Source organism: Lagenorhynchus albirostris, chromosome 7 (genome assembly GCF_949774975.1).
Source record: "Lagenorhynchus albirostris chromosome 7, mLagAlb1.1, whole genome shotgun sequence".
NCBI classification, from domain to species: domain Eukaryota; kingdom Metazoa; phylum Chordata; class Mammalia; order Artiodactyla; family Delphinidae; genus Lagenorhynchus; species Lagenorhynchus albirostris.
Genome location: NC_083101.1, coordinates 95,043,731 through 95,061,640, shown reverse-complemented (window position 1 = coordinate 95,061,640; position 17,910 = coordinate 95,043,731). Strand labels below are relative to the sequence as shown.

Here is a 17,910-nt window from a genome sequence, read left to right as displayed (position 1 = left end):
GCTCTGGATTTCTAGGAACTAGCTGCATTTCTGACCCTGAAAAGGTAACTGACATGCATATGGTTTTAATTTCATCTAAGAGAGATTTTCAAAGCTATAATGGGCATTGTGAGGATTTGGAAAAAAGGAAATGTATTAGTAAAAGTGAGAAAAGTGGAAAATATAAACCAAAATCAGGATTCATTTTCATCAAAGGAGTCAACTCATTGGAATAAATGTCTAATAGAGGTGACTGACTCAAAAGCCATACAGAGATGTGCTTCTTGAATTGGCAAGCATCTGGAAAGGTGGATTTGGGAAAGACGCTAAAACTCATATTGCATGTCTACGTTTTCAGAGCCCTGTTGATAAACCTACACTTTATCAGATGAATTGTGAACATGGGTGTGTTCTGAACCACAACATTGTCCTTGGAGAACAGTTTGAAATGTGAAGGCTTCCAGAAACCTGATACGTGATAAGCATGTTTAAGCATCAGTCTTTGGATACTTATAATTCTGTAATATGAGAATGGGGAAGATAGAAAAGAGACAAATTAGCAAGCATATTTTCTATTGATGATGGACGTCGGTGATGGTAACTGGGCGAGGGGGGTGTTCACTCTACTTTGGTGTTTAGTTCAAATTTTTCTTTTTTAAAAAAGTGTATTTTTATCATAGGAAAAAGAAGTGGAAAGTCATGGAAGGCATTCAGACCAGCTCCCGCATAGTCCAAGCAGACAGGAGGTCCTTCTGCACCTGCCACATTCTCTGTTTGGGCAAGTCGGTGCGTCACTGTCAGGAATATGGCTCCCTTAGCAAAGGCAGGCACTGCCGCTTTATCTGTAAATGCGCCATGTGTGTGCCACGTGCCTTTACAGTCTTTAGCTCTATGACTTAAGTCGCCGCGAGGTGCCCTTTCTCCCATTTCTTTAGGTCTCTTACGTAGCCCGGGAATTTGGGGGAGAAGACAACCACATCCAGTTAGAGGCAGAAATGACAGACTTGCTCCTAGCTTCGAGATTAAGAAAAGAGATCCTGAGCGGCCGTCTCAAACCCCAGCAGCAAACGCCAGCGGGCGTACCAGCTGGTTGAACCCCGCGGACCCGCACCCCGGGCAGCCACACTCGGCACGGCCGAGGGACGAGGCGGGTGGGTGCCGATGGGCCTCGGCCAGCTTGGTTTGCCAGTCGTCTTACGCAACAACTTTGCAGCCAACATCTTCGTCCTAATAGTAGAGGGGGCGGTGTTCACGCGTTGCGCTTTCTCCCCTCCATCCGCCCCCTCTCTCCGGGCAGTCGCGCTCTCAGGGGAGACGCGCCGGGCTTTGTAATCTCTGCTTACGCAGCACCGCGGGGCTCGGAACGGCCGCCCGGCCCCCTCTCCTCTGCTGCTCGTCCCGGCTTCTGGCCGTTCGCCAGCCCCCCGCCTCCCCTCTCGCCCACCCCCAGGAGGAGGGGTCCTCCCAGAGTGTGAGGGGAGGGGGAAGGCGGAGGTCCCTGCCACGCCCGGGCCGCGGCAGCCTGCGGCCCTCGGCCCGGCACTCGGTCGGCAACAGGTAGCTTGGCCGGCTGCGCGCTCGGGGAGACGAAACGCGCGCCTCTGCGAGTGAGCGAGGGTCGCTGGGCTCAGAGAGGCACCTCGGTGACCGAGAGGGCGAAGGAGGCGGTGAGGGGAGCGGGACGGTGAGGCAGGGGTCTCGGGCCCCTCCCCATGCTCGCTCCGGTCGAGACGGCCGCGCCGGCCGTTGCGCAACCCTGGAGCGGGGCGCGGGGCCCGAAGCGCTGGGCGTCCCGGCACTCGGGCGGCGGCGGTGGCCGCGGCCGGGAAGGGACGCGGGCTGCCGGTGGCGCTGCCGGGAGGGGGAGGGGGCGGGGGCGTGGCGAGGGCGGGGCACCGGAGAGCCTGCCTCCGCTGGCCGCGGCCATTGGAGGCGGGCTGGGGGCGGGTGCGGACTCGGCGATTGGGGCCGGGGCCGCCCGTCACGGCGGGCTGGCGGTCGGCGACGTAGCGCCGCGCTCGGAACTGACCTACTAACACACATCTCCCGGCGCGGCCACGGCGCCCGCGGACCCGGCGCGCCGCCCGTCTCCCGCGCCGCGCCCTCGCCTCCGCCTGCCGACCCGGAGGCCCAGCCGGACCCCGATCCCCGAACGCCACCGGCTTCGCTCACGGCCCCCGTTCTTTCTCCCCGCCACCCCAGCTCGCCGCCCTGAGAGCAGGAACACGGTAAGCGCTCCGCCCACCGCCGGCCCGGGCCCGGTGCCCCGCTCCCCGCCCGCTCCCGGGGCGCGCGGCCGGCTGGCGCGGGGCGCGGGCCAGGCTGTGCGCGGGGTTCGGCTGTGCGCGGAGCTGGCCGGCGGCTGCGAGTGTGCGCGGGGCATTCATTACATAAACTTTTGCTGCCTTGTCAGGAGGGGGACTCGCCACCTTAAGGTGGCTGCTTTGATTGCAGCGCCGTCGCTCCGGCACGTAGTCCGGGCTGGCTTGCGCTCCCCCTGCTGCTGTTGCATAATGTCTCCTGATTTCAGGAAAATTGATGTTTTGATAGAGAAGAGCGCCGGGGAGGCTGAGCCGAGGCTGAGCCTTCTCGTGGGGAAGGGCAGCGCTCTTTTCTTTCTCGTACCTTCTGCGGGGCTGGCGGCGGTGGAGAGGAGGGGAGCTGAGTAATGGGGAAGAGTCTTGATTTTCTCGTTGAGAAAGAGCGTTGGTAGCGTGAATGGTGACGGCATTCGGAGAATGCCTGCGCTGCGTTTGTTTGTGTCCGGGGCTGAGTCTGCACAGACGTTTTCCACCCTGTTTGTCGTCAGCGTGTTTTACCAGCGCTCGGGGAGGTTGTGGGATTTGTACTTGCATACATTGCATAATCTGCCCACAGTGAAATATTGGCAAGGATTACGGGCTGATGTGGGAATGTGCGCGTACGTGTGCAATGATTTGGTAATTTTAGCGCCGCGTTGGATACTGGATCATTACCTGTATACTACGTCCCAAATAAAAAAGATGTATTTTTAAACACTCCTACAAAACATGAAAGGAAGAATTCCTCGGTTTGTATTCTGATCTTGGATACTACCCGAGCTCGTCCCTTAGGTGTTCTGAGCTATTATTTTTAAACCTGGGACGAACCATTGTGACGTTCACCTCCCCACCTTCCTAATTTTAATGCATTCCATTCGATCAGCCCTTTTTCTCACCTTATTGTCATTGCTTTTTCAGACACAAGACAGATCACATAATAGTTTCCTGGAAATGTTGTATTATGTAACGGACGAATTTGCTGGCAGTGAGCACAGGAAGAGGGAGCTAATTACGTGATTTTATAATCTTGCTACAAAGAAAGTAGGACGATCTCAGCCTTTAAAATGTCACTGTAACAGTTTTTTTTTAAGGATATTTTAAACAGGAAAGTAGACAACTGGGTAAGCATTGAGTTTGCTCATGCAGCCGAATGTGTGTCTTTTGCCCTAAATGAAATGTGCGTTCTTCTAAATTTAGCCCTATCACATTTTAACAATTGTGGCCTCACAGCGCTATTTCTGGCGTTTTCTCCAGGGCTGTGTGCAAATACAAGTTCAAGGCCATTTGCTGTAGTTTTAACTCCACGCCTTCGGAGACCTTTGATAAGATTGTATTTTTAGGAAGGCATTTCGCAGAGCCCGGTGACTTGCTGAATGCTGACTCCCATTTATCTTTTTAAAGGACACTTTAGGAAAGTGCTGTTCCCTGAGAACAGCAGGGGATGGCCGAGTGTCATCTTCTGGTCTTGGCTTTTGTAAATAACAACAGCGAATGGGGTCACAGTATTTGTTTCACATCGTATTTTTATTTTCTCCAGACCAGATATGATTTATGGGAAACAGATATAGGTTAGTAGATTGTATTTTTTTGGTGGATGTCCTAGTTTTATTCGTGTGAGGATTATATGAATATATAATATACCCAGATTTTAAATTTGTCCCTGGACTCTTACGTAGTGTGTATGTGAATATATGTATATGGTGGCGTGTGTATGTCAGATTTGTTTTCCCCTAATGTACTATTAAAATAACTAAAAAGCAGGGTTGTGGACGGTTTTTAGGTGGGAGGGGGGCGGAGGCGGGGACGTATTACAGAGATTCACCTCTGGAACAAATTTATTACCCCAAGTAATTGAAGTCGCTTTCCAAGAAGCTAATATTGCTCCAGGCCCCGAATGTCAGACCCCGACCTACTTTGGAGCGCAGGCCGGGAGCCCCGGGCCTGCAGGGGGCCGCGTAGCGCCACCTTCCGATCGCGACCTCAGGGGTGCTCCCTTGCCTCCCGGCCCACCCCTCCCTCCTGCGGGCCCTTGGGGTCTGGGGGCGATGTGGGGGTGGCGGGCGCGGACCTCGGTTAGCAGCAGGGAGCGCCCTTGGGCGGCGCTTGGACGGGGGCTGCAGGGCGGCCTGTGCTGCTCCTCCTCGCCCCCTCCTCACATTCCTTTGTTCTGGCGCGGGGGTCCTGGCGGCGCCAAGGCCCCGCTGCGCCGCCCACCCGGCGGGGGCGGGTCCTGGGGAGGCGCGTGGGGGGGCACCGAGGGACCGCCCGGGACCCGAGAGTGCGATGCGCTCTGGGTTCGCTTGGGCAGGAGGAGGGAGGGGGAGGATGCAAGGGCAGCCGGAGCGGCGGGAGGGGAGCCAGGAGAGCGGGAGGGACAGGAGGGACCCAGGGCGAGGCCGCTCCGCAGTTCCAGGGGCCTGCCGTATTGCTTTTTGCGCGCTGAGCTTCTGAGCACCGCAGGAACCTTTGTTCGGGGAGGCTTCATTGTATGTCGGAGCCGAGGGCTTCTGATTTTCGTGAAGTGAAAAAGACCTAAGGAAACCTCCAAATGGCAACAGACCACAAAAATTGCGGGGGGGGGAGGTCCACTATTGGTGGTGGTGACGAGGAGAGCCCCATCTTGACTGTAGCCAGTCGAGTCGATGTATTTTTTTTTTGAACCTTTAGTCTATGTGGTCAAAGGCTAGAGTAGAGAGAACTCAAATCCCCCGAGTTCAGAATTTTAAAAAATCAAAACACTTGTGTGGATGCCGCTGTCCTGCTATATAAGAGTATATAGTAGTACTTTCATCCTGGCAATAAGTCTTCTGAGGCTGTGCTCCTGCAATAAATCGCAGTGAATTCAGGGCAGCGTCACAGATGTTCTCTGAAAGGGCATCAGCGCAGTGCTTTGTTGAAAAGTTGGCTTCTGTGGGATCAAATCCTACACCCCATCCCTAATGGTTTCTCTCTTGAGTTTCAGGCCAGTCAGTAGTTAGGAAACAGTGAAGTGCTAAAAGAGAACACAGGCTGTGGGCTCACAAGAGCTGGGTCCCAGGCCCCAGCCTGTGATCTTGGGCACTGCCCTGATTTCCATAGGCCTCCAGGGTAAACTGAGGGAATAAAACCTGTTTAGCTGGGCAGTTGTGGGGAGCTCAGTAAATGTTTCCTGTAAAAGTGACCAGGAACTATATATATATATATATATATATATATATATATATTTTAATAAAAGTATTCACCTTCATTTTTCACTGCCTAAGTCTCTGTGCAATAAGGAATAAAGTTTGCACTAAGCCTATAGTTAATGATTCTTCTTGGGACTTCCGTGGTGGTCCAGTGGTTAAGACTTCACCTTCCAATGCAGGGGGTGCAGGTTCCATCCCTGGCCAGGGAGCTAAGATCCCACGTGCCTGGGGCCAAAAAACCAAAACATAAAACAGAAGCAATATTGTAACAAATTCAATAAAGACTTTAAAAATGGTCCATATCAAAAAAATCTTTAAAAAAAAAGATTCTTCTTGAAATACTGTACTTTTCTGTTCTAATAATGATTAATTTCTTTCTCAAAACTATTTGCTATTACGTTTGATGGTAATTTTAGTTTGAAGGGAATTCTTGACAGGATTGCAGAACCTCAGACTACCCAAGTCATTGGGTTAATGTTTGGGGGAACTGTTTAAAGGAACAGGGAGAGGTGAGTTGATGGTTGCAGGAATGGTGTAAAAAGTGCCAAACAGCTGCCCTTTTTCAGTTCCCTTTACCTCTCTGTGATGGTTTTCCTGGTCCTGGATAATCTCTCTATCTAAAATTCTAGTCTGAGATCAGAGGCTGGTTAGACCTCACAGATGAGCTGTGTTGGGAGGGAGTGTGTGCAGCCTATATGGTTAAAACGGTAGGACATGCCCCAACTGCTGATGGTTGGCCCTTTTGACTAACACAGAAGTAAATTTCGTTTGGTTTACCCTTACACTTGCAACATAGGGCAGTGCTTCACTACGAATTACGAGAGGCAAAAATTAGGCCTAGAACTAATCATCATCATCGTTTCCTTGATGCTGCCCATTCTTCAGAAATGAGGTGAAGAGCTAATATTTGCTAAACATATACCCTTCCTGTGCCAGGCACTGTGTTGACTGTTCTATTATCGTCCCCATTTTAGACATGAGGAAGTGGAGGCTAAGAGAAATTGATTAGCAGCCCAGGCCAGGAGCCTGAAAAGGGGATTGGGGGGGTGGGGTGACCCTCTGTCTCTGTCCCTTCCCTGAGTGTGAGTGCAAGCTCACTGGAGTTTTTGAAACAATTTCCTTTTCTGTGTTAAAGACTTATCTTTGCGCAGTGCAATTATAACATCACTATGATGCAACAAGCTGAAAATTAAAACCCTTTGTTCAGGCCCTTTCCCATGTTGAGCAATGTGCCTGACTCACCAGCTGAGTGGATATTTCTAGTTGACCTTGCTTTGGTCCATAGAGTCAGTTCTGAGACGTGAATGTGATTGCAGCATGGAATGGAAAAGGTGCAGTCATATTGCCGAGGCTTTATTTTTACCCTAGTAAAATCACACATACTTCATTATTTCCATTGTAATCCAGATGGCATTGATGCTGTTCAAAGTTGTTTATTTTTAATTTGTATTAAGGAATGAGAGCACACTTGGGATTCAGTTCAAAATATGACAGAAACAATGTAATTGAAGTTTCCTTTAATATTCATTTCTTGTTTTTGTAAGGTATGCCTGTATTTCACAGGGTTAACACATTGTTTGATATCCTGTTATTTTTCTAAATTATATTTGAGTTGATTTTTATCCAGATTGGACTTGTATAAGAATGTCGAAAGACATTGACCTTTGATCACAGACATTACATAAGAGTTTCCCAGTTTCAAAATGAGCTTGTATTGCCACCACCCCCAATTATCTCTCAAATTTCATTACAAATACCTTTCTTGTAGTTAAAAAATTACTGTTTCTCATATGGTTTTAATTAGAGTATGCTAGCTTGTTTTTATGGTAAGAAAGTTTAGTAGGGATTTCGTAATAATCTGTGCTTTGAGGACTCATTTTCATTGGAAGCAGAATGATGTTTATAAGCCTTTTAGTTATCAGAACATGGTGTCTTTTATTAATTAACTTTCTAGGGATCTAAAGCTGGAGTTAAGTAGCCTTCAAATAAACACTAAAAATAAACATTTAAAATAATTTCTTCTATTCATGAGGCACATAATAAATGACATTTGTAATCGTTTGCTCACTGGGAAGGAAAGTGAACAAGAAATTAAAAAGTCAAGCTGAGGAAAATTGGAATGATCCTTCAGTATAATTAGGGACATTCAAAACCTTGCCCTACCATACCATTTCCTCAGCCAACTCTGCATGCACCCCATTTTCCCCATCATTATCCCATGTTGCATGTAGTCTGGTATTACTTACCTGTTGCAGAATTTCTTACAACTGGGTAACTTCATAATTACCCATGTCCCTTAAGATTTCAAATTAGTTGCTAGACTGATAAATTATCTTTTTGAAACTTTCAAGAAAACAAATGGTCCCCATTTTGAAGTGAATGCAGAATTTTTCATAAAGCATTAGTATTTCATCACCCCCATCCTCCCAGTTCCCCTCCCTCAAGCCTTGAAGTTGTTTGGATGTGTTAGCATCTACGCATTTGCCCTGAGCAGTCTTCAGAATATTTTCATTGAGAGTTAGATTACAAACAGTAGCCTCTTTTTGTAAAAGAACATCAGGTCATACTATTTCATATTTCAATCCCTTAAATTATATCAATGCTATAATAAAATGCAGTGTTGTCATCATATTTATTAAGTTTAAATCTAATTTTCAAGTGGTCCTTTGTTGAGGATGAAAGGGCAAGAAACTTGAAATATTTTCATTTATCATAAACTTGCTCTGGTTTTGACACATTCATTTACAGAAGTACCCGAATAGAAAAAGTAGGCCAGTTTGTTGCTATGATAGGATAGATTTTGGAAAAGTGTGAAAGTCTGTTTATGTGTGTGTTCATAGCTTGATCAAGTATACATTTCTCTCTGACTTCAGAGTCTGTGTTAATAGATACAGAATTATATTATTAATGGGAGGCACTTCACTGGTACTTAAAGAGGTTTAACATAGTTTTCTTAATTTAAAAAGCATTTTTTCAGCCTGATTAGAAAATCCTCATGCAACTTCAGTGTTTCCTTAGTTTTTTCATCCCCCACTCCCCCCTAGATTTTATTTTCCATCCATGAAAAGAAGTAAAGCATTTTATTGAAACAATCATGTCATGGATTTTACCCACAGGAAGAAAATGTAGGTTAACATTTGCTAGTATTACTAGTTTAAAGAGCTGTGAATTGATTCATTAACTTTATTTTTTCACTAAAATGGCACTTATCTCAAAAATAAGCAACTGCCTCTTAGTAGAGAGATGGGTTGTAGTTTAACATAAAAGAATTTTTTTCTTTAGTGGTATCTATACTATACCTCTGAGGGTGTAAACAGTACATTCAGAGAGTAGAGGTAAAATGAGGTAGTTCTATCAAAATATTTCCAAATCATTGGGCACATCAAATAGTATTTCATCTTGTATTGACAGAATGTTAAAATCAAAGTATCAAATAGAAGCAATTTGCAGTCTCTTTAAAGAAATAATAATGATTTTTTCTCATAGTAGATTTTAACATCTAAGCTATTAGTAAGATTTTAGATGCTTGAAACAAAACGTTTCTTCTCTTCTTGTTTTGTAACAAGTTTGAATTGTCCACCAATATTTCTCTGAGAGATGTGTTGGCGGCCAGAGAAGATACAGGTCTGTCATTGTAAACATAAGTCATAAGGTCCCTCCTCAAAAAGAAATTTGGGCTAGAATTTGTGTTGTAAAGCTTTATTCTTTTAGAGAATTTTCTAAACCAAATTTATCTTAATTAAAAACAATATTTAGGTCATCTGACTTAAATAGACTTTAAAATCTGGGTTTATGAAATATAACTCCTGCCTGTAGAAATAGTGTGATGTACTACAAAAAAGCATTAATTAGCAATGGTACATCCGAGTTAGGTGTGGGAAAATATGTCATTAGAATGTGATGACTCCTGCTCTTAAATTTCTCCTTTTATTTGTGTTTTTAAGAAGCACCCGTATTATCTAATGCGTGTAATGAAGCTGATCGTGCCGAATACCCCAGCATCATAGAATTGTCATTTAGTGTCAGTTATTCACCAGAAAGGAAACTAGTGGTGACTGATGTAACACAGCATTAGTGGTGATCTGAAAACATGAGGCAGAGGTGAAATGACTGTTCAATTAATCATAAGGGAAAACACTGGAACTGAAATAAAGTCATTAGTTAGTTGAGCATAAAAACTGATGTCTTTAGAAGGCGTTGTAAACCACCTTTCCATTCACTTTAATTTAAATTTATTGTTGAAGGGCACAAATAGATTCTTTGCCCTCAACACCTCTGCCCTCTAGTGCTGCATGGCCTTGGGAAAGTCACTCAGTCTTTCTGTGGTTTAACTGCCCTCTCCCACCATGTTGAAAATGGATACATTTTGGTTGTGTACCAAAAAATCACAGGTGGCAATGCTAATAGCTTTAATTTTTTTCCTTCTATTTATTTTAGCATGTAGGTTTGCCCGGAGATTAAAATTTTAGCAGAGATATGAAAATTTAGAATGTTTTCTCAATTCATTAAATACTTGCAGGCTATACAACTCTGTGGAAGCTGGAGAAAAGTTCCAGATGGTACCTTTGTTGTCTTAAAGAAGTTCTGGCAGCATCTAATAGTGCTTTACTGCCCCCAAAGTCACTTAGTAAGTGGGCATATATTACCCAGAAATGAGAGTAACACAGAAAGGAACTGTATGTAAATGAGATGCATTGCAGGGATATACACCAGAACAACCCTCTGGGAGTACAGGAATGGGCACTGTTAGAGGAATTGGATTGGGGTCAGGGCTGTCCTGGAATCTTAGCTGTGCCCCTTAACTCGCTGTGTGACACTGGGCACGTTGCTTAACTTCTCTGAGCCTTAGTTTTCTCATCTGAAAGTGGTTATTATGAGGGCAGTGAAATAATGACAGGCCAGGCTCACAGTGTCTGTTGCATAGTCAGTGTTGAGTAAATGGCACCTGTTATAATTGTTTTTACTGTCACCATACAAAGAAAAAGGCAGTGCAGCTAGAAACAATGTGATATGTGCACCAACACCCCTTGTTGGCGGTGCTCCTAGCACACCCCTGGATGAGCACTGTATTCACAAGCCTGTCTCCCACCAAAGACTAAGGGGTCCCTTGACTCTTGGGAGTTTGATTCTTCCTTCACTCTTTATGTGCCCCCAGTCTGGCTCAGTGCCAGGTATACAGTAGGTGCTCCATATGTGTTGAATAAGTCAAGGAATGAATAAGAGAAGCTCTCTGTTACTAAGTTAAATATCTTTTTTAGAATTTATGTAATAATCAGATTTAAAAGAATTTATCAACAAAGTGTTTTTGGCACAAAGCTCTCTTATATAAGGCAAATGAGTGACTGTCAATCAGATGTTGAGCACCTAATAGGTTCAGTTTGTTGCTAGGATACAAATATATTAATTTGAGCCCTGAACTAATTTGCAGTCTAGTTGGGCATACAAAACAAACATGTAGGAAGATACACATTGTACAAAATCAGCACCTCTCTCTACAGTATCTCGCACTGCTGATAAACTCTTTTCAACACTGCAAGGTTATTTGATAAATAATATTACAGAAAATATCCTAATGTCGTTATGGCCTGATTTGCTGGTGGAATCATAGAGGCAGTTAATATGTGCGGATGAAGGGAGAACCAGATTCTAGTACACATAGTGAAATTCAAATAGGAAGAATATTAACTGAAAAGAAATGAGATTTTTCTGCAGGTTTTGAATGTACCAACAAAGTTGTAAAGACGACAAAGTGGACATAAAGTACTTAGACACCCAGAAGAAATGGGTTAAGAGATTTTAGGACAAGTGGGATATTTTTGTTAAATGGAAGTAGTGTTATTTTCTCTATGCAGTGTGGCAAGGGCTGCCTGCCCGCCCTCACTCACACTGGACTCAGCTCGATTCTTTGGACCAGGAGATTGAAGAGAGTCCCAACTCACTCAATGTAGGTTTGAAATGATGAAACAATATGAAATGATGAAAGAATGAAAAGTTTAGGAAGGGTAACTAACACAGAATGGTGGGGCATTTCAAAAGCATAACTGTAAAAACTCATAGGTGAGGTGAAATGTAAAAGGAATGTAATTTTTTTTCCCCAAGGAAGGGACAAATTAAAAAATGCATGGAAGAGAAAGAGTCTCAAGTGGAGAAAATACTCAGAATAATAGTGTGCAAGGAACTGCATAATGTTTTAAAAAACAGTAGTATCTGGGGATACAGTGGAGATTTAAAAAGCATCTTGGAAAAGTTCAATGTAATTATCTTCCTGGAACTGGAATTTTTACTCTTTGCTTCAACATTCATTTGATTTCAGGGGGGAAGACTTAACTGAATTAGGGAATACAAATTCTTGACAGGAGGGAAGAATCCATTCAGTATATTGAAGGAAAAGGGGTTTTCATATCAGAACAAGAAACCTAACTGGAAATATAGGAAGCAGGGTTGTTTACTAAGTGATAACTAGGAAGCTCCCCTTTCTACACCATCACGGCCTGCTGTGGCAGACTCATTGCCTTCATTTCCCATTAAAGCTATATTTTCAAAAACAAACGGAAGCTCGGTATTTGTAATCACAAGTTTTGCTAAGTTGCAACTCACTGTTTCCATTGGCTCAATTTGATGGACAGAAACATGGCATTAAACCTTATTCTTGATGATCCTGAAATTATTACATCATTCCTTCTGGAAAAGACACAGGAAGCTGGCAGTCTTTTCCAGCTGATAAAATTAAACGTCATTAGTCATTATAAAACTATGCACAAGAAAGAAAGAGAGACCTAAAACAAAAACATTAAATCTTTTTAATAGGGCAGGAAGAGTGCCATATACAGATAGTGCCGAATGAACAGTTGTCTTACCATATCTCCTTTATGAAAGTATTACCTACTGGAAAATTAGACAGAGAAGCCCTGTCCAGGAAGACAGATCCAAAATGACCACGAGAAGATTGTTATTGGAACTTAATATGGATTTATTATCTCCTGTCAGGCCAAGTTCAGATTATAAATATGTCATCAGTGGAAAAGGAAGCTAGTTGATGGTTCTATTTTTGAGTTCTTATATTTTGTTTGAAACTAATTAGTAAAATGGAAAGAAATTCTTTCCATAATTACATTCTCTTGGTTTAAAATAATTTTAAGTTTCAAGAAGGCACTGTACTTAAAAAAAAAATCCCTTTGAATAATAAGCGTTTATTTTAGTCTGAAGCTACTTTATCAATGAAATCTATTATGACAGAATTGTCAGGACCAAAAAAAGCACTGTGGATGCTTCAATCTTAAGTGAATGTTTGATAAATCAATTTGAAGGAACCGGAAAAAAAAAAAGAACATTTCTAACCTCATAGCACAAATGTGTCAAAAGAGATGGCTTTATTGAAAAGAGTCCTTTTCAGGTATGCTGAGTCACTTGGGAGAATGACCATGACATCAGCCACATAAGAGATTAAACAACTACAACTCAGTTGTTTGTGTGGCTTTTATTTTTATTTTTGTGGCAATAAAAATTTAGCTCCGTTTTTATTTGATTCCATGTAATTACAGAATTTGTTTACTGATATTAAAGGGGTTTACTTGGAAAAGTTCCTTTTATGAGGTGAGCTTGTTTGCTTGGCAGTGATATAAGAGCTATCTAAAAGTATTCAGAAGCCCCACAAGATGCAAGTACTATTTAAAAACTTACCAACCAGAGGCGATCTGTCATTTCCTTCCTGTAATGTCCTATCCCCACATGCCCCACCCCACCATTTTTTCTCCTGAAACACAGTCTTCCTCTGTTTTTCCCTGGGGCAGATGTGTTTTTTTCTCTCACTGTCCTGGACCACAGGTCTCACTGTGGACTTGTCCTTTACAACTTTACCGTATAGGTATTTGGGTACTTATTTTCCTTGCAAGATTGTAAACTCTTTGAAGGGCAGAAATATTGACCCTCAATGCTTCGTGCACTTTCTTGTACATAATTGGTAATACATATTTACCAAATGGATAACTGTTTCTCTTCATGTATTGCAGGTGACCTAGAAGACCCCTACTCCGTTTGGTGAGAGAAGCCGAAGAGATTTATCCTGGACGGTAGAACAAAAAGAAGAATATTGATGGATTTTAAACCGCAGTTTTTAAAGCATTTGAGATTACTGAGGAAATAACTTCTTCTCCTTCACCGCATATATAGGTTAAGGTTGTTTCTGATGCAGCTGAGAAAAATGCAGAGCATCAAGAAGGAGCAGGCATCTCTTGATGCTGGTAGCAGCGTGGACAAGATGATGGTGCTTAATTCTGCCTTATCCGAAGTCTCCGAAGACTTGACGACAGGGGAAGAGCTCCTTCTCAATGAAGGCAGTGTGGGGAAAAACAAATCTTCAGCATGTCGGAGGAAACGGGAATTCATTCCCGACGAGAAGAAAGATGCCATGTATTGGGAAAAGAGGCGGAAAAATAACGAAGCTGCCAAGAGGTCTCGGGAGAAGCGTCGACTGAATGACCTGGTTTTGGAGAACAAACTCATTGCACTGGGAGAAGAAAACGCCACTTTAAAAGCTGAACTGCTTTCCCTAAAATTAAAGTTTGGTTTAATTAGCTCGACAGCCTATGCCCAGGAGATTCAGAAACTCAGTAATTCTACAGCTGTGTATTTTCAAGACTACCAGACTTCCAAATCCACCGTGAGCGCCTTTGTGGATGAGCACGAGCCCTCGATGGTGGCCAGCAGTTGCATTTCTGTCATCAAGCACTCTCCACAGAGCTCTCTGTCTGATGTTTCGGAAGTGTCCTCGCTAGAACATTCGCAGGAGGGCCCTGGGCAGAGTGGCTGCAGAAGCCCAGAAAGCAAGTTCCAGGTCATCAAGCAAGAGCCAATGGAACTGGAGAGCTATGCCAGGGAGCCCAGAGATGACCCGGGCACCTACCGAGCGGCCGTGTACCAGAACTATATGGGGAATTCTTTTCCTGGCTACTCACACTCTCCCCCTCTGCTGCAGGTCAACCGATCCTCCAGTAACTCTCCAAGGACATCAGAAACCGATGAAGGTGCAGTAGGAAAGTCATCCGATGGAGAAGACGAGCAGCAGGTTCCCAAGGGCCCAATCCACTCTCCCGTCGAACTTCAGCGTGTCCACGCCACAGTGGTTAAAGTTCCAGAAGTGAACTCCTCTGCCTTGCCGCACAAGCTTCGGATTAAAGCCAAAGCCATGCAGATAAAAGTGGAAGCCTTCGATCATGAATTTGATGGCACACAAAAACTTTCTTCGCCTGTTGACATGACGTCTAAGAGACATTTTGAACTTGAGAAGCATAATGCCCCCAATCTGGTACATTCTTCTCTCACTCCCTTTTCAGTGCAAGTGACTAACATTCAAGATTGGTCTCTCAAATCTGAACACTGGCATCAAAAAGAACTTAATGGCAAAACTCAGAGTAGTTACAAAACTGGAGTGGTCGAAGTGAAAGACAATGGTTACAAAGTCTCTGACCCAGAGAATTTGTTTTTGAAGCAGGGGATAGCCAACTTGTCTGCAGAGGTGGTCTCACTTAAAAGACTTATAGCCACACACCAAATCTCTGCTTCGGACTCTGGGTAAAATTACTACTGAACAAGCTCTGGGCATTTAGAGATGTCATTTGCAATAGATAGTACATTTTGTATTAGGCTGAATTTTCACTGGACTTGTGATGTCATTTCACTGTAATGTTCACATGTTGACTGTTGGGTGTCTTTCTGTGCACAAATTATTATGAAGATTAGACTGTGTTATCACTCTGCCTTGTGTATAGTCAAATAGACCATTGCAAAGGCTGTATATATTGAACATTATTTTTGTTGTTCTATTATAAAGTGTGTAAGTTACCAGTTTCAATAAAGGATTGGTGACAAACACAGAACTTCTGCTCCATTGCACTTAATTTTATGGGAAAGAAAAAGCAATTTAAGTTACAAAAGTAGATACTGTATTAAGATATTCTGCATTTTACTTATTTGGGGGAGTTTTCTCCCATCTGTAAGGGAAAACCAAAACATAAGTTCAACACATAATATTTCTTTTTCTAATTTGGCCCAGGCTATGATAAGTTTGAAAACCTTCCAAAGAGGGAGAGTAGGGAAGAGGGGGTGGGGAATGCATTTTCTTGCATTTGAGACTAGTAATTTACTAAATTACTCCCCATTATCTATTTTTCTTTAAGGTTACGTTTTCTCTATCCTTTTTTTTTTTAAGTAGAAAAATCCAACTTGTTTAGCATCATTGTCTCTTTAGTCATCTCTCTTTAAAGTATGACACATGGATGTGGATAGTTGAATCACTGACCCAGTTTATTATTTAGAGGTTCATTAAAAGAGTGGATAAAAGACTAAGGATGAAGTCATTTTTATGTTATTGTAAATCTTAACAGTTCTCGAATATAAGTCTAGGGAATTAAGCTAGTGAAATATTGTTTTATTTAGTTTCCAAAATTTCAAGGAACACATCAATGATGACATTCCACCACATTCAGTCTATGTAATGACTTGTTTTTTTTTACTATTTGTTAAAGATGAATATAAATAATAGCTCCAGTTTGGAAACTCTTTATAATATAGAAGTCCAGAAGAAGGCATCATTCTAAGTAAACCGATGATATGATCATGACTGATCATTTGTCCAGGATCCTCAGTTGCCCCATAGAAGTAAGTGTCCTCAAATACAGACCAAGTGTGTCTTCTGTTGCAAGGCGGGACTGGCTTCTGGGTGGGGTGGAAGGAATGGGTGGATGTTGATCAAGCACAGCTTTCCCCATAGCTCTTCTCCTCACCAAAGCCCTCTCCAGAACTGTTTCTTCTCACACTGACCTTTTCTGTATTCTAGAAGTAAGGGGAAGGACTTGGAGGCTTCATAAAACATGTGCAGGGGCTTCCCTGGTGGCGCATTTGTTAAGAATCCACCTGCCAATGCAGGGGACATGGGTTCATGCCCTGGTCTGGGAAGATCCCACATGCCGTGGCAACTAAGCCCGTGCGCCACAACTACTGAGCCTGCGCTCTAGAGCCTGCGTGCCACAACTACTCTAGCCCGCGTGCCACAACTACTGAAGCCCGCACACTTAGAGCCCGTGCTCCGCAGCAAGAGAAACCACCACAATGAGAAGCCCGCGCACCGCAACTAGAGAAAGCCCGCGCGCAGCAGCAAAGACCCAACACAGCCAAAAATAAATAAATAAAATTTAAAACATGTGCAGGATGACTTAACACTCACTCTGTCACCCGTATCTCATGGTGGCACCTAAGAAGGGCCCAGTTATAACATCCCAGTTTGGGGGTCTCCAGCGTTTTTGACTGCCTGGTTTGAATAAAAGCCTGATTTTTGATATCTTAAACTTCCTGCACTTTTATATTTTAAAAAACGATCCTTGGAGTTAAAGGGAATGCTAGAACACGCACACATGCCATCCACTTTGTCCTTTTGGACACAGTGACCAGTTTTCTCTCTGAAGTCTCCTGACTCAGAGGAATGTGTTACCAGTCTTGGCCCTTGGCCTTTTTTCTTTTTTATTAATGACTGGGTGAGGCCCCGAGGGAAACCCATCTCATTTGCAAATGTTATATAAAGCAGAAGAGGGCTAAGATATGGGAGACAGTTGAGATCCAAAAGCATTTCACAGCCTAGAATGGATGGAATGAATCTAACACAATGAATTATAATAGGGATAGAGGGTAAAGTCAGGTTCCTATGCGAAGTGGCAAAACAAGGGGCTGTCCAAGTTCACAACTGGCAAAAAACAATAACTACTTATGGAGGGGAAAAAGCTTTAGTTCCCTCCAGCTTAATGTGAATCAGTGCCCAGTGGAATGCTGGATTGTGTCAACACAGTGTCCAAACACGTGGACAACTGTCCTGCTCTCCTGGGCACACGTGTGCCAAGAGATGCAGTAATAAACATTCCAAAGGAGCCCATCAGAGATGGAAGATTTTGCAACCATGAAATAGGAGCAAATATGAACAAAACTGTTGATAAACTGCCTCGAAAATGGACAAACCTTACACTGTGTGGTACTTACTGTAAGGGTCCAAGTGGATAATAGCAAAAAAGGTAAATCTTGAGTTGTTTCAGGAAGAATTATGCATCCGTCAGAGCAGTGCAGGAGCAAAGCACCCTGCCTATGAGGCCATAGTACCTCCCCTATTAATTGCTAATATTAGCTATTGTGGTGAGTATATTACATTTGGATGCCCTCTTCCTTAGTCATTTTGTCTTATAATTTCAAGGATCTAAGATGTAGCTTGGATGATGTTTAAGATGTTACTCCTTAAAAATAAAGAATGACATAAGCAATTCCAAACTCACTAGGAACCAAAGAAAAAGTCCAGCTATACTGTGACACTTCTGTTTCACGATGTCAACTGAGGAAATGCTATCACCTCACCCTCCCACTCACATCATTCCCCAGAATGATAGAAAATGTGTTTGAAGCCAAATAAATTATGACTGTACTAAAAA

At 43.6% G+C, this 17,910-nt stretch overlaps 1 protein-coding gene across 3 annotated transcripts; it reads left to right on the top strand.

Annotated features, from left to right (window-relative positions):
- The first annotated feature begins 1,432 nt into the window (after window positions 1-1,432).
- Window positions 1,433-15,321, top strand: NFIL3 (nuclear factor, interleukin 3 regulated). Of its 3 annotated transcripts, none has more exons than XM_060155558.1 (2): window positions 1,433-1,646; window positions 13,456-15,321. In XM_060155558.1, the coding sequence occupies exon 2, from the start codon at window positions 13,632-13,634 to the stop codon at window positions 15,018-15,020; it is 1,389 nt and encodes a 462-aa protein (XP_060011541.1). In that variant the 5' UTR covers window positions 1,433-1,646; window positions 13,456-13,631; the 3' UTR covers window positions 15,021-15,321. The 3 variants fall into 3 exon arrangements, with proteins under 3 accessions (XP_060011541.1, XP_060011538.1, XP_060011539.1); XM_060155555.1 differs by lacking the exon at window positions 1,433-1,646 and adding an exon at window positions 1,966-2,207; XM_060155556.1 differs by lacking the exon at window positions 1,433-1,646 and adding an exon at window positions 10,839-11,390.
- Window positions 15,322-17,910: the final 2,589 nt, after the last annotated feature.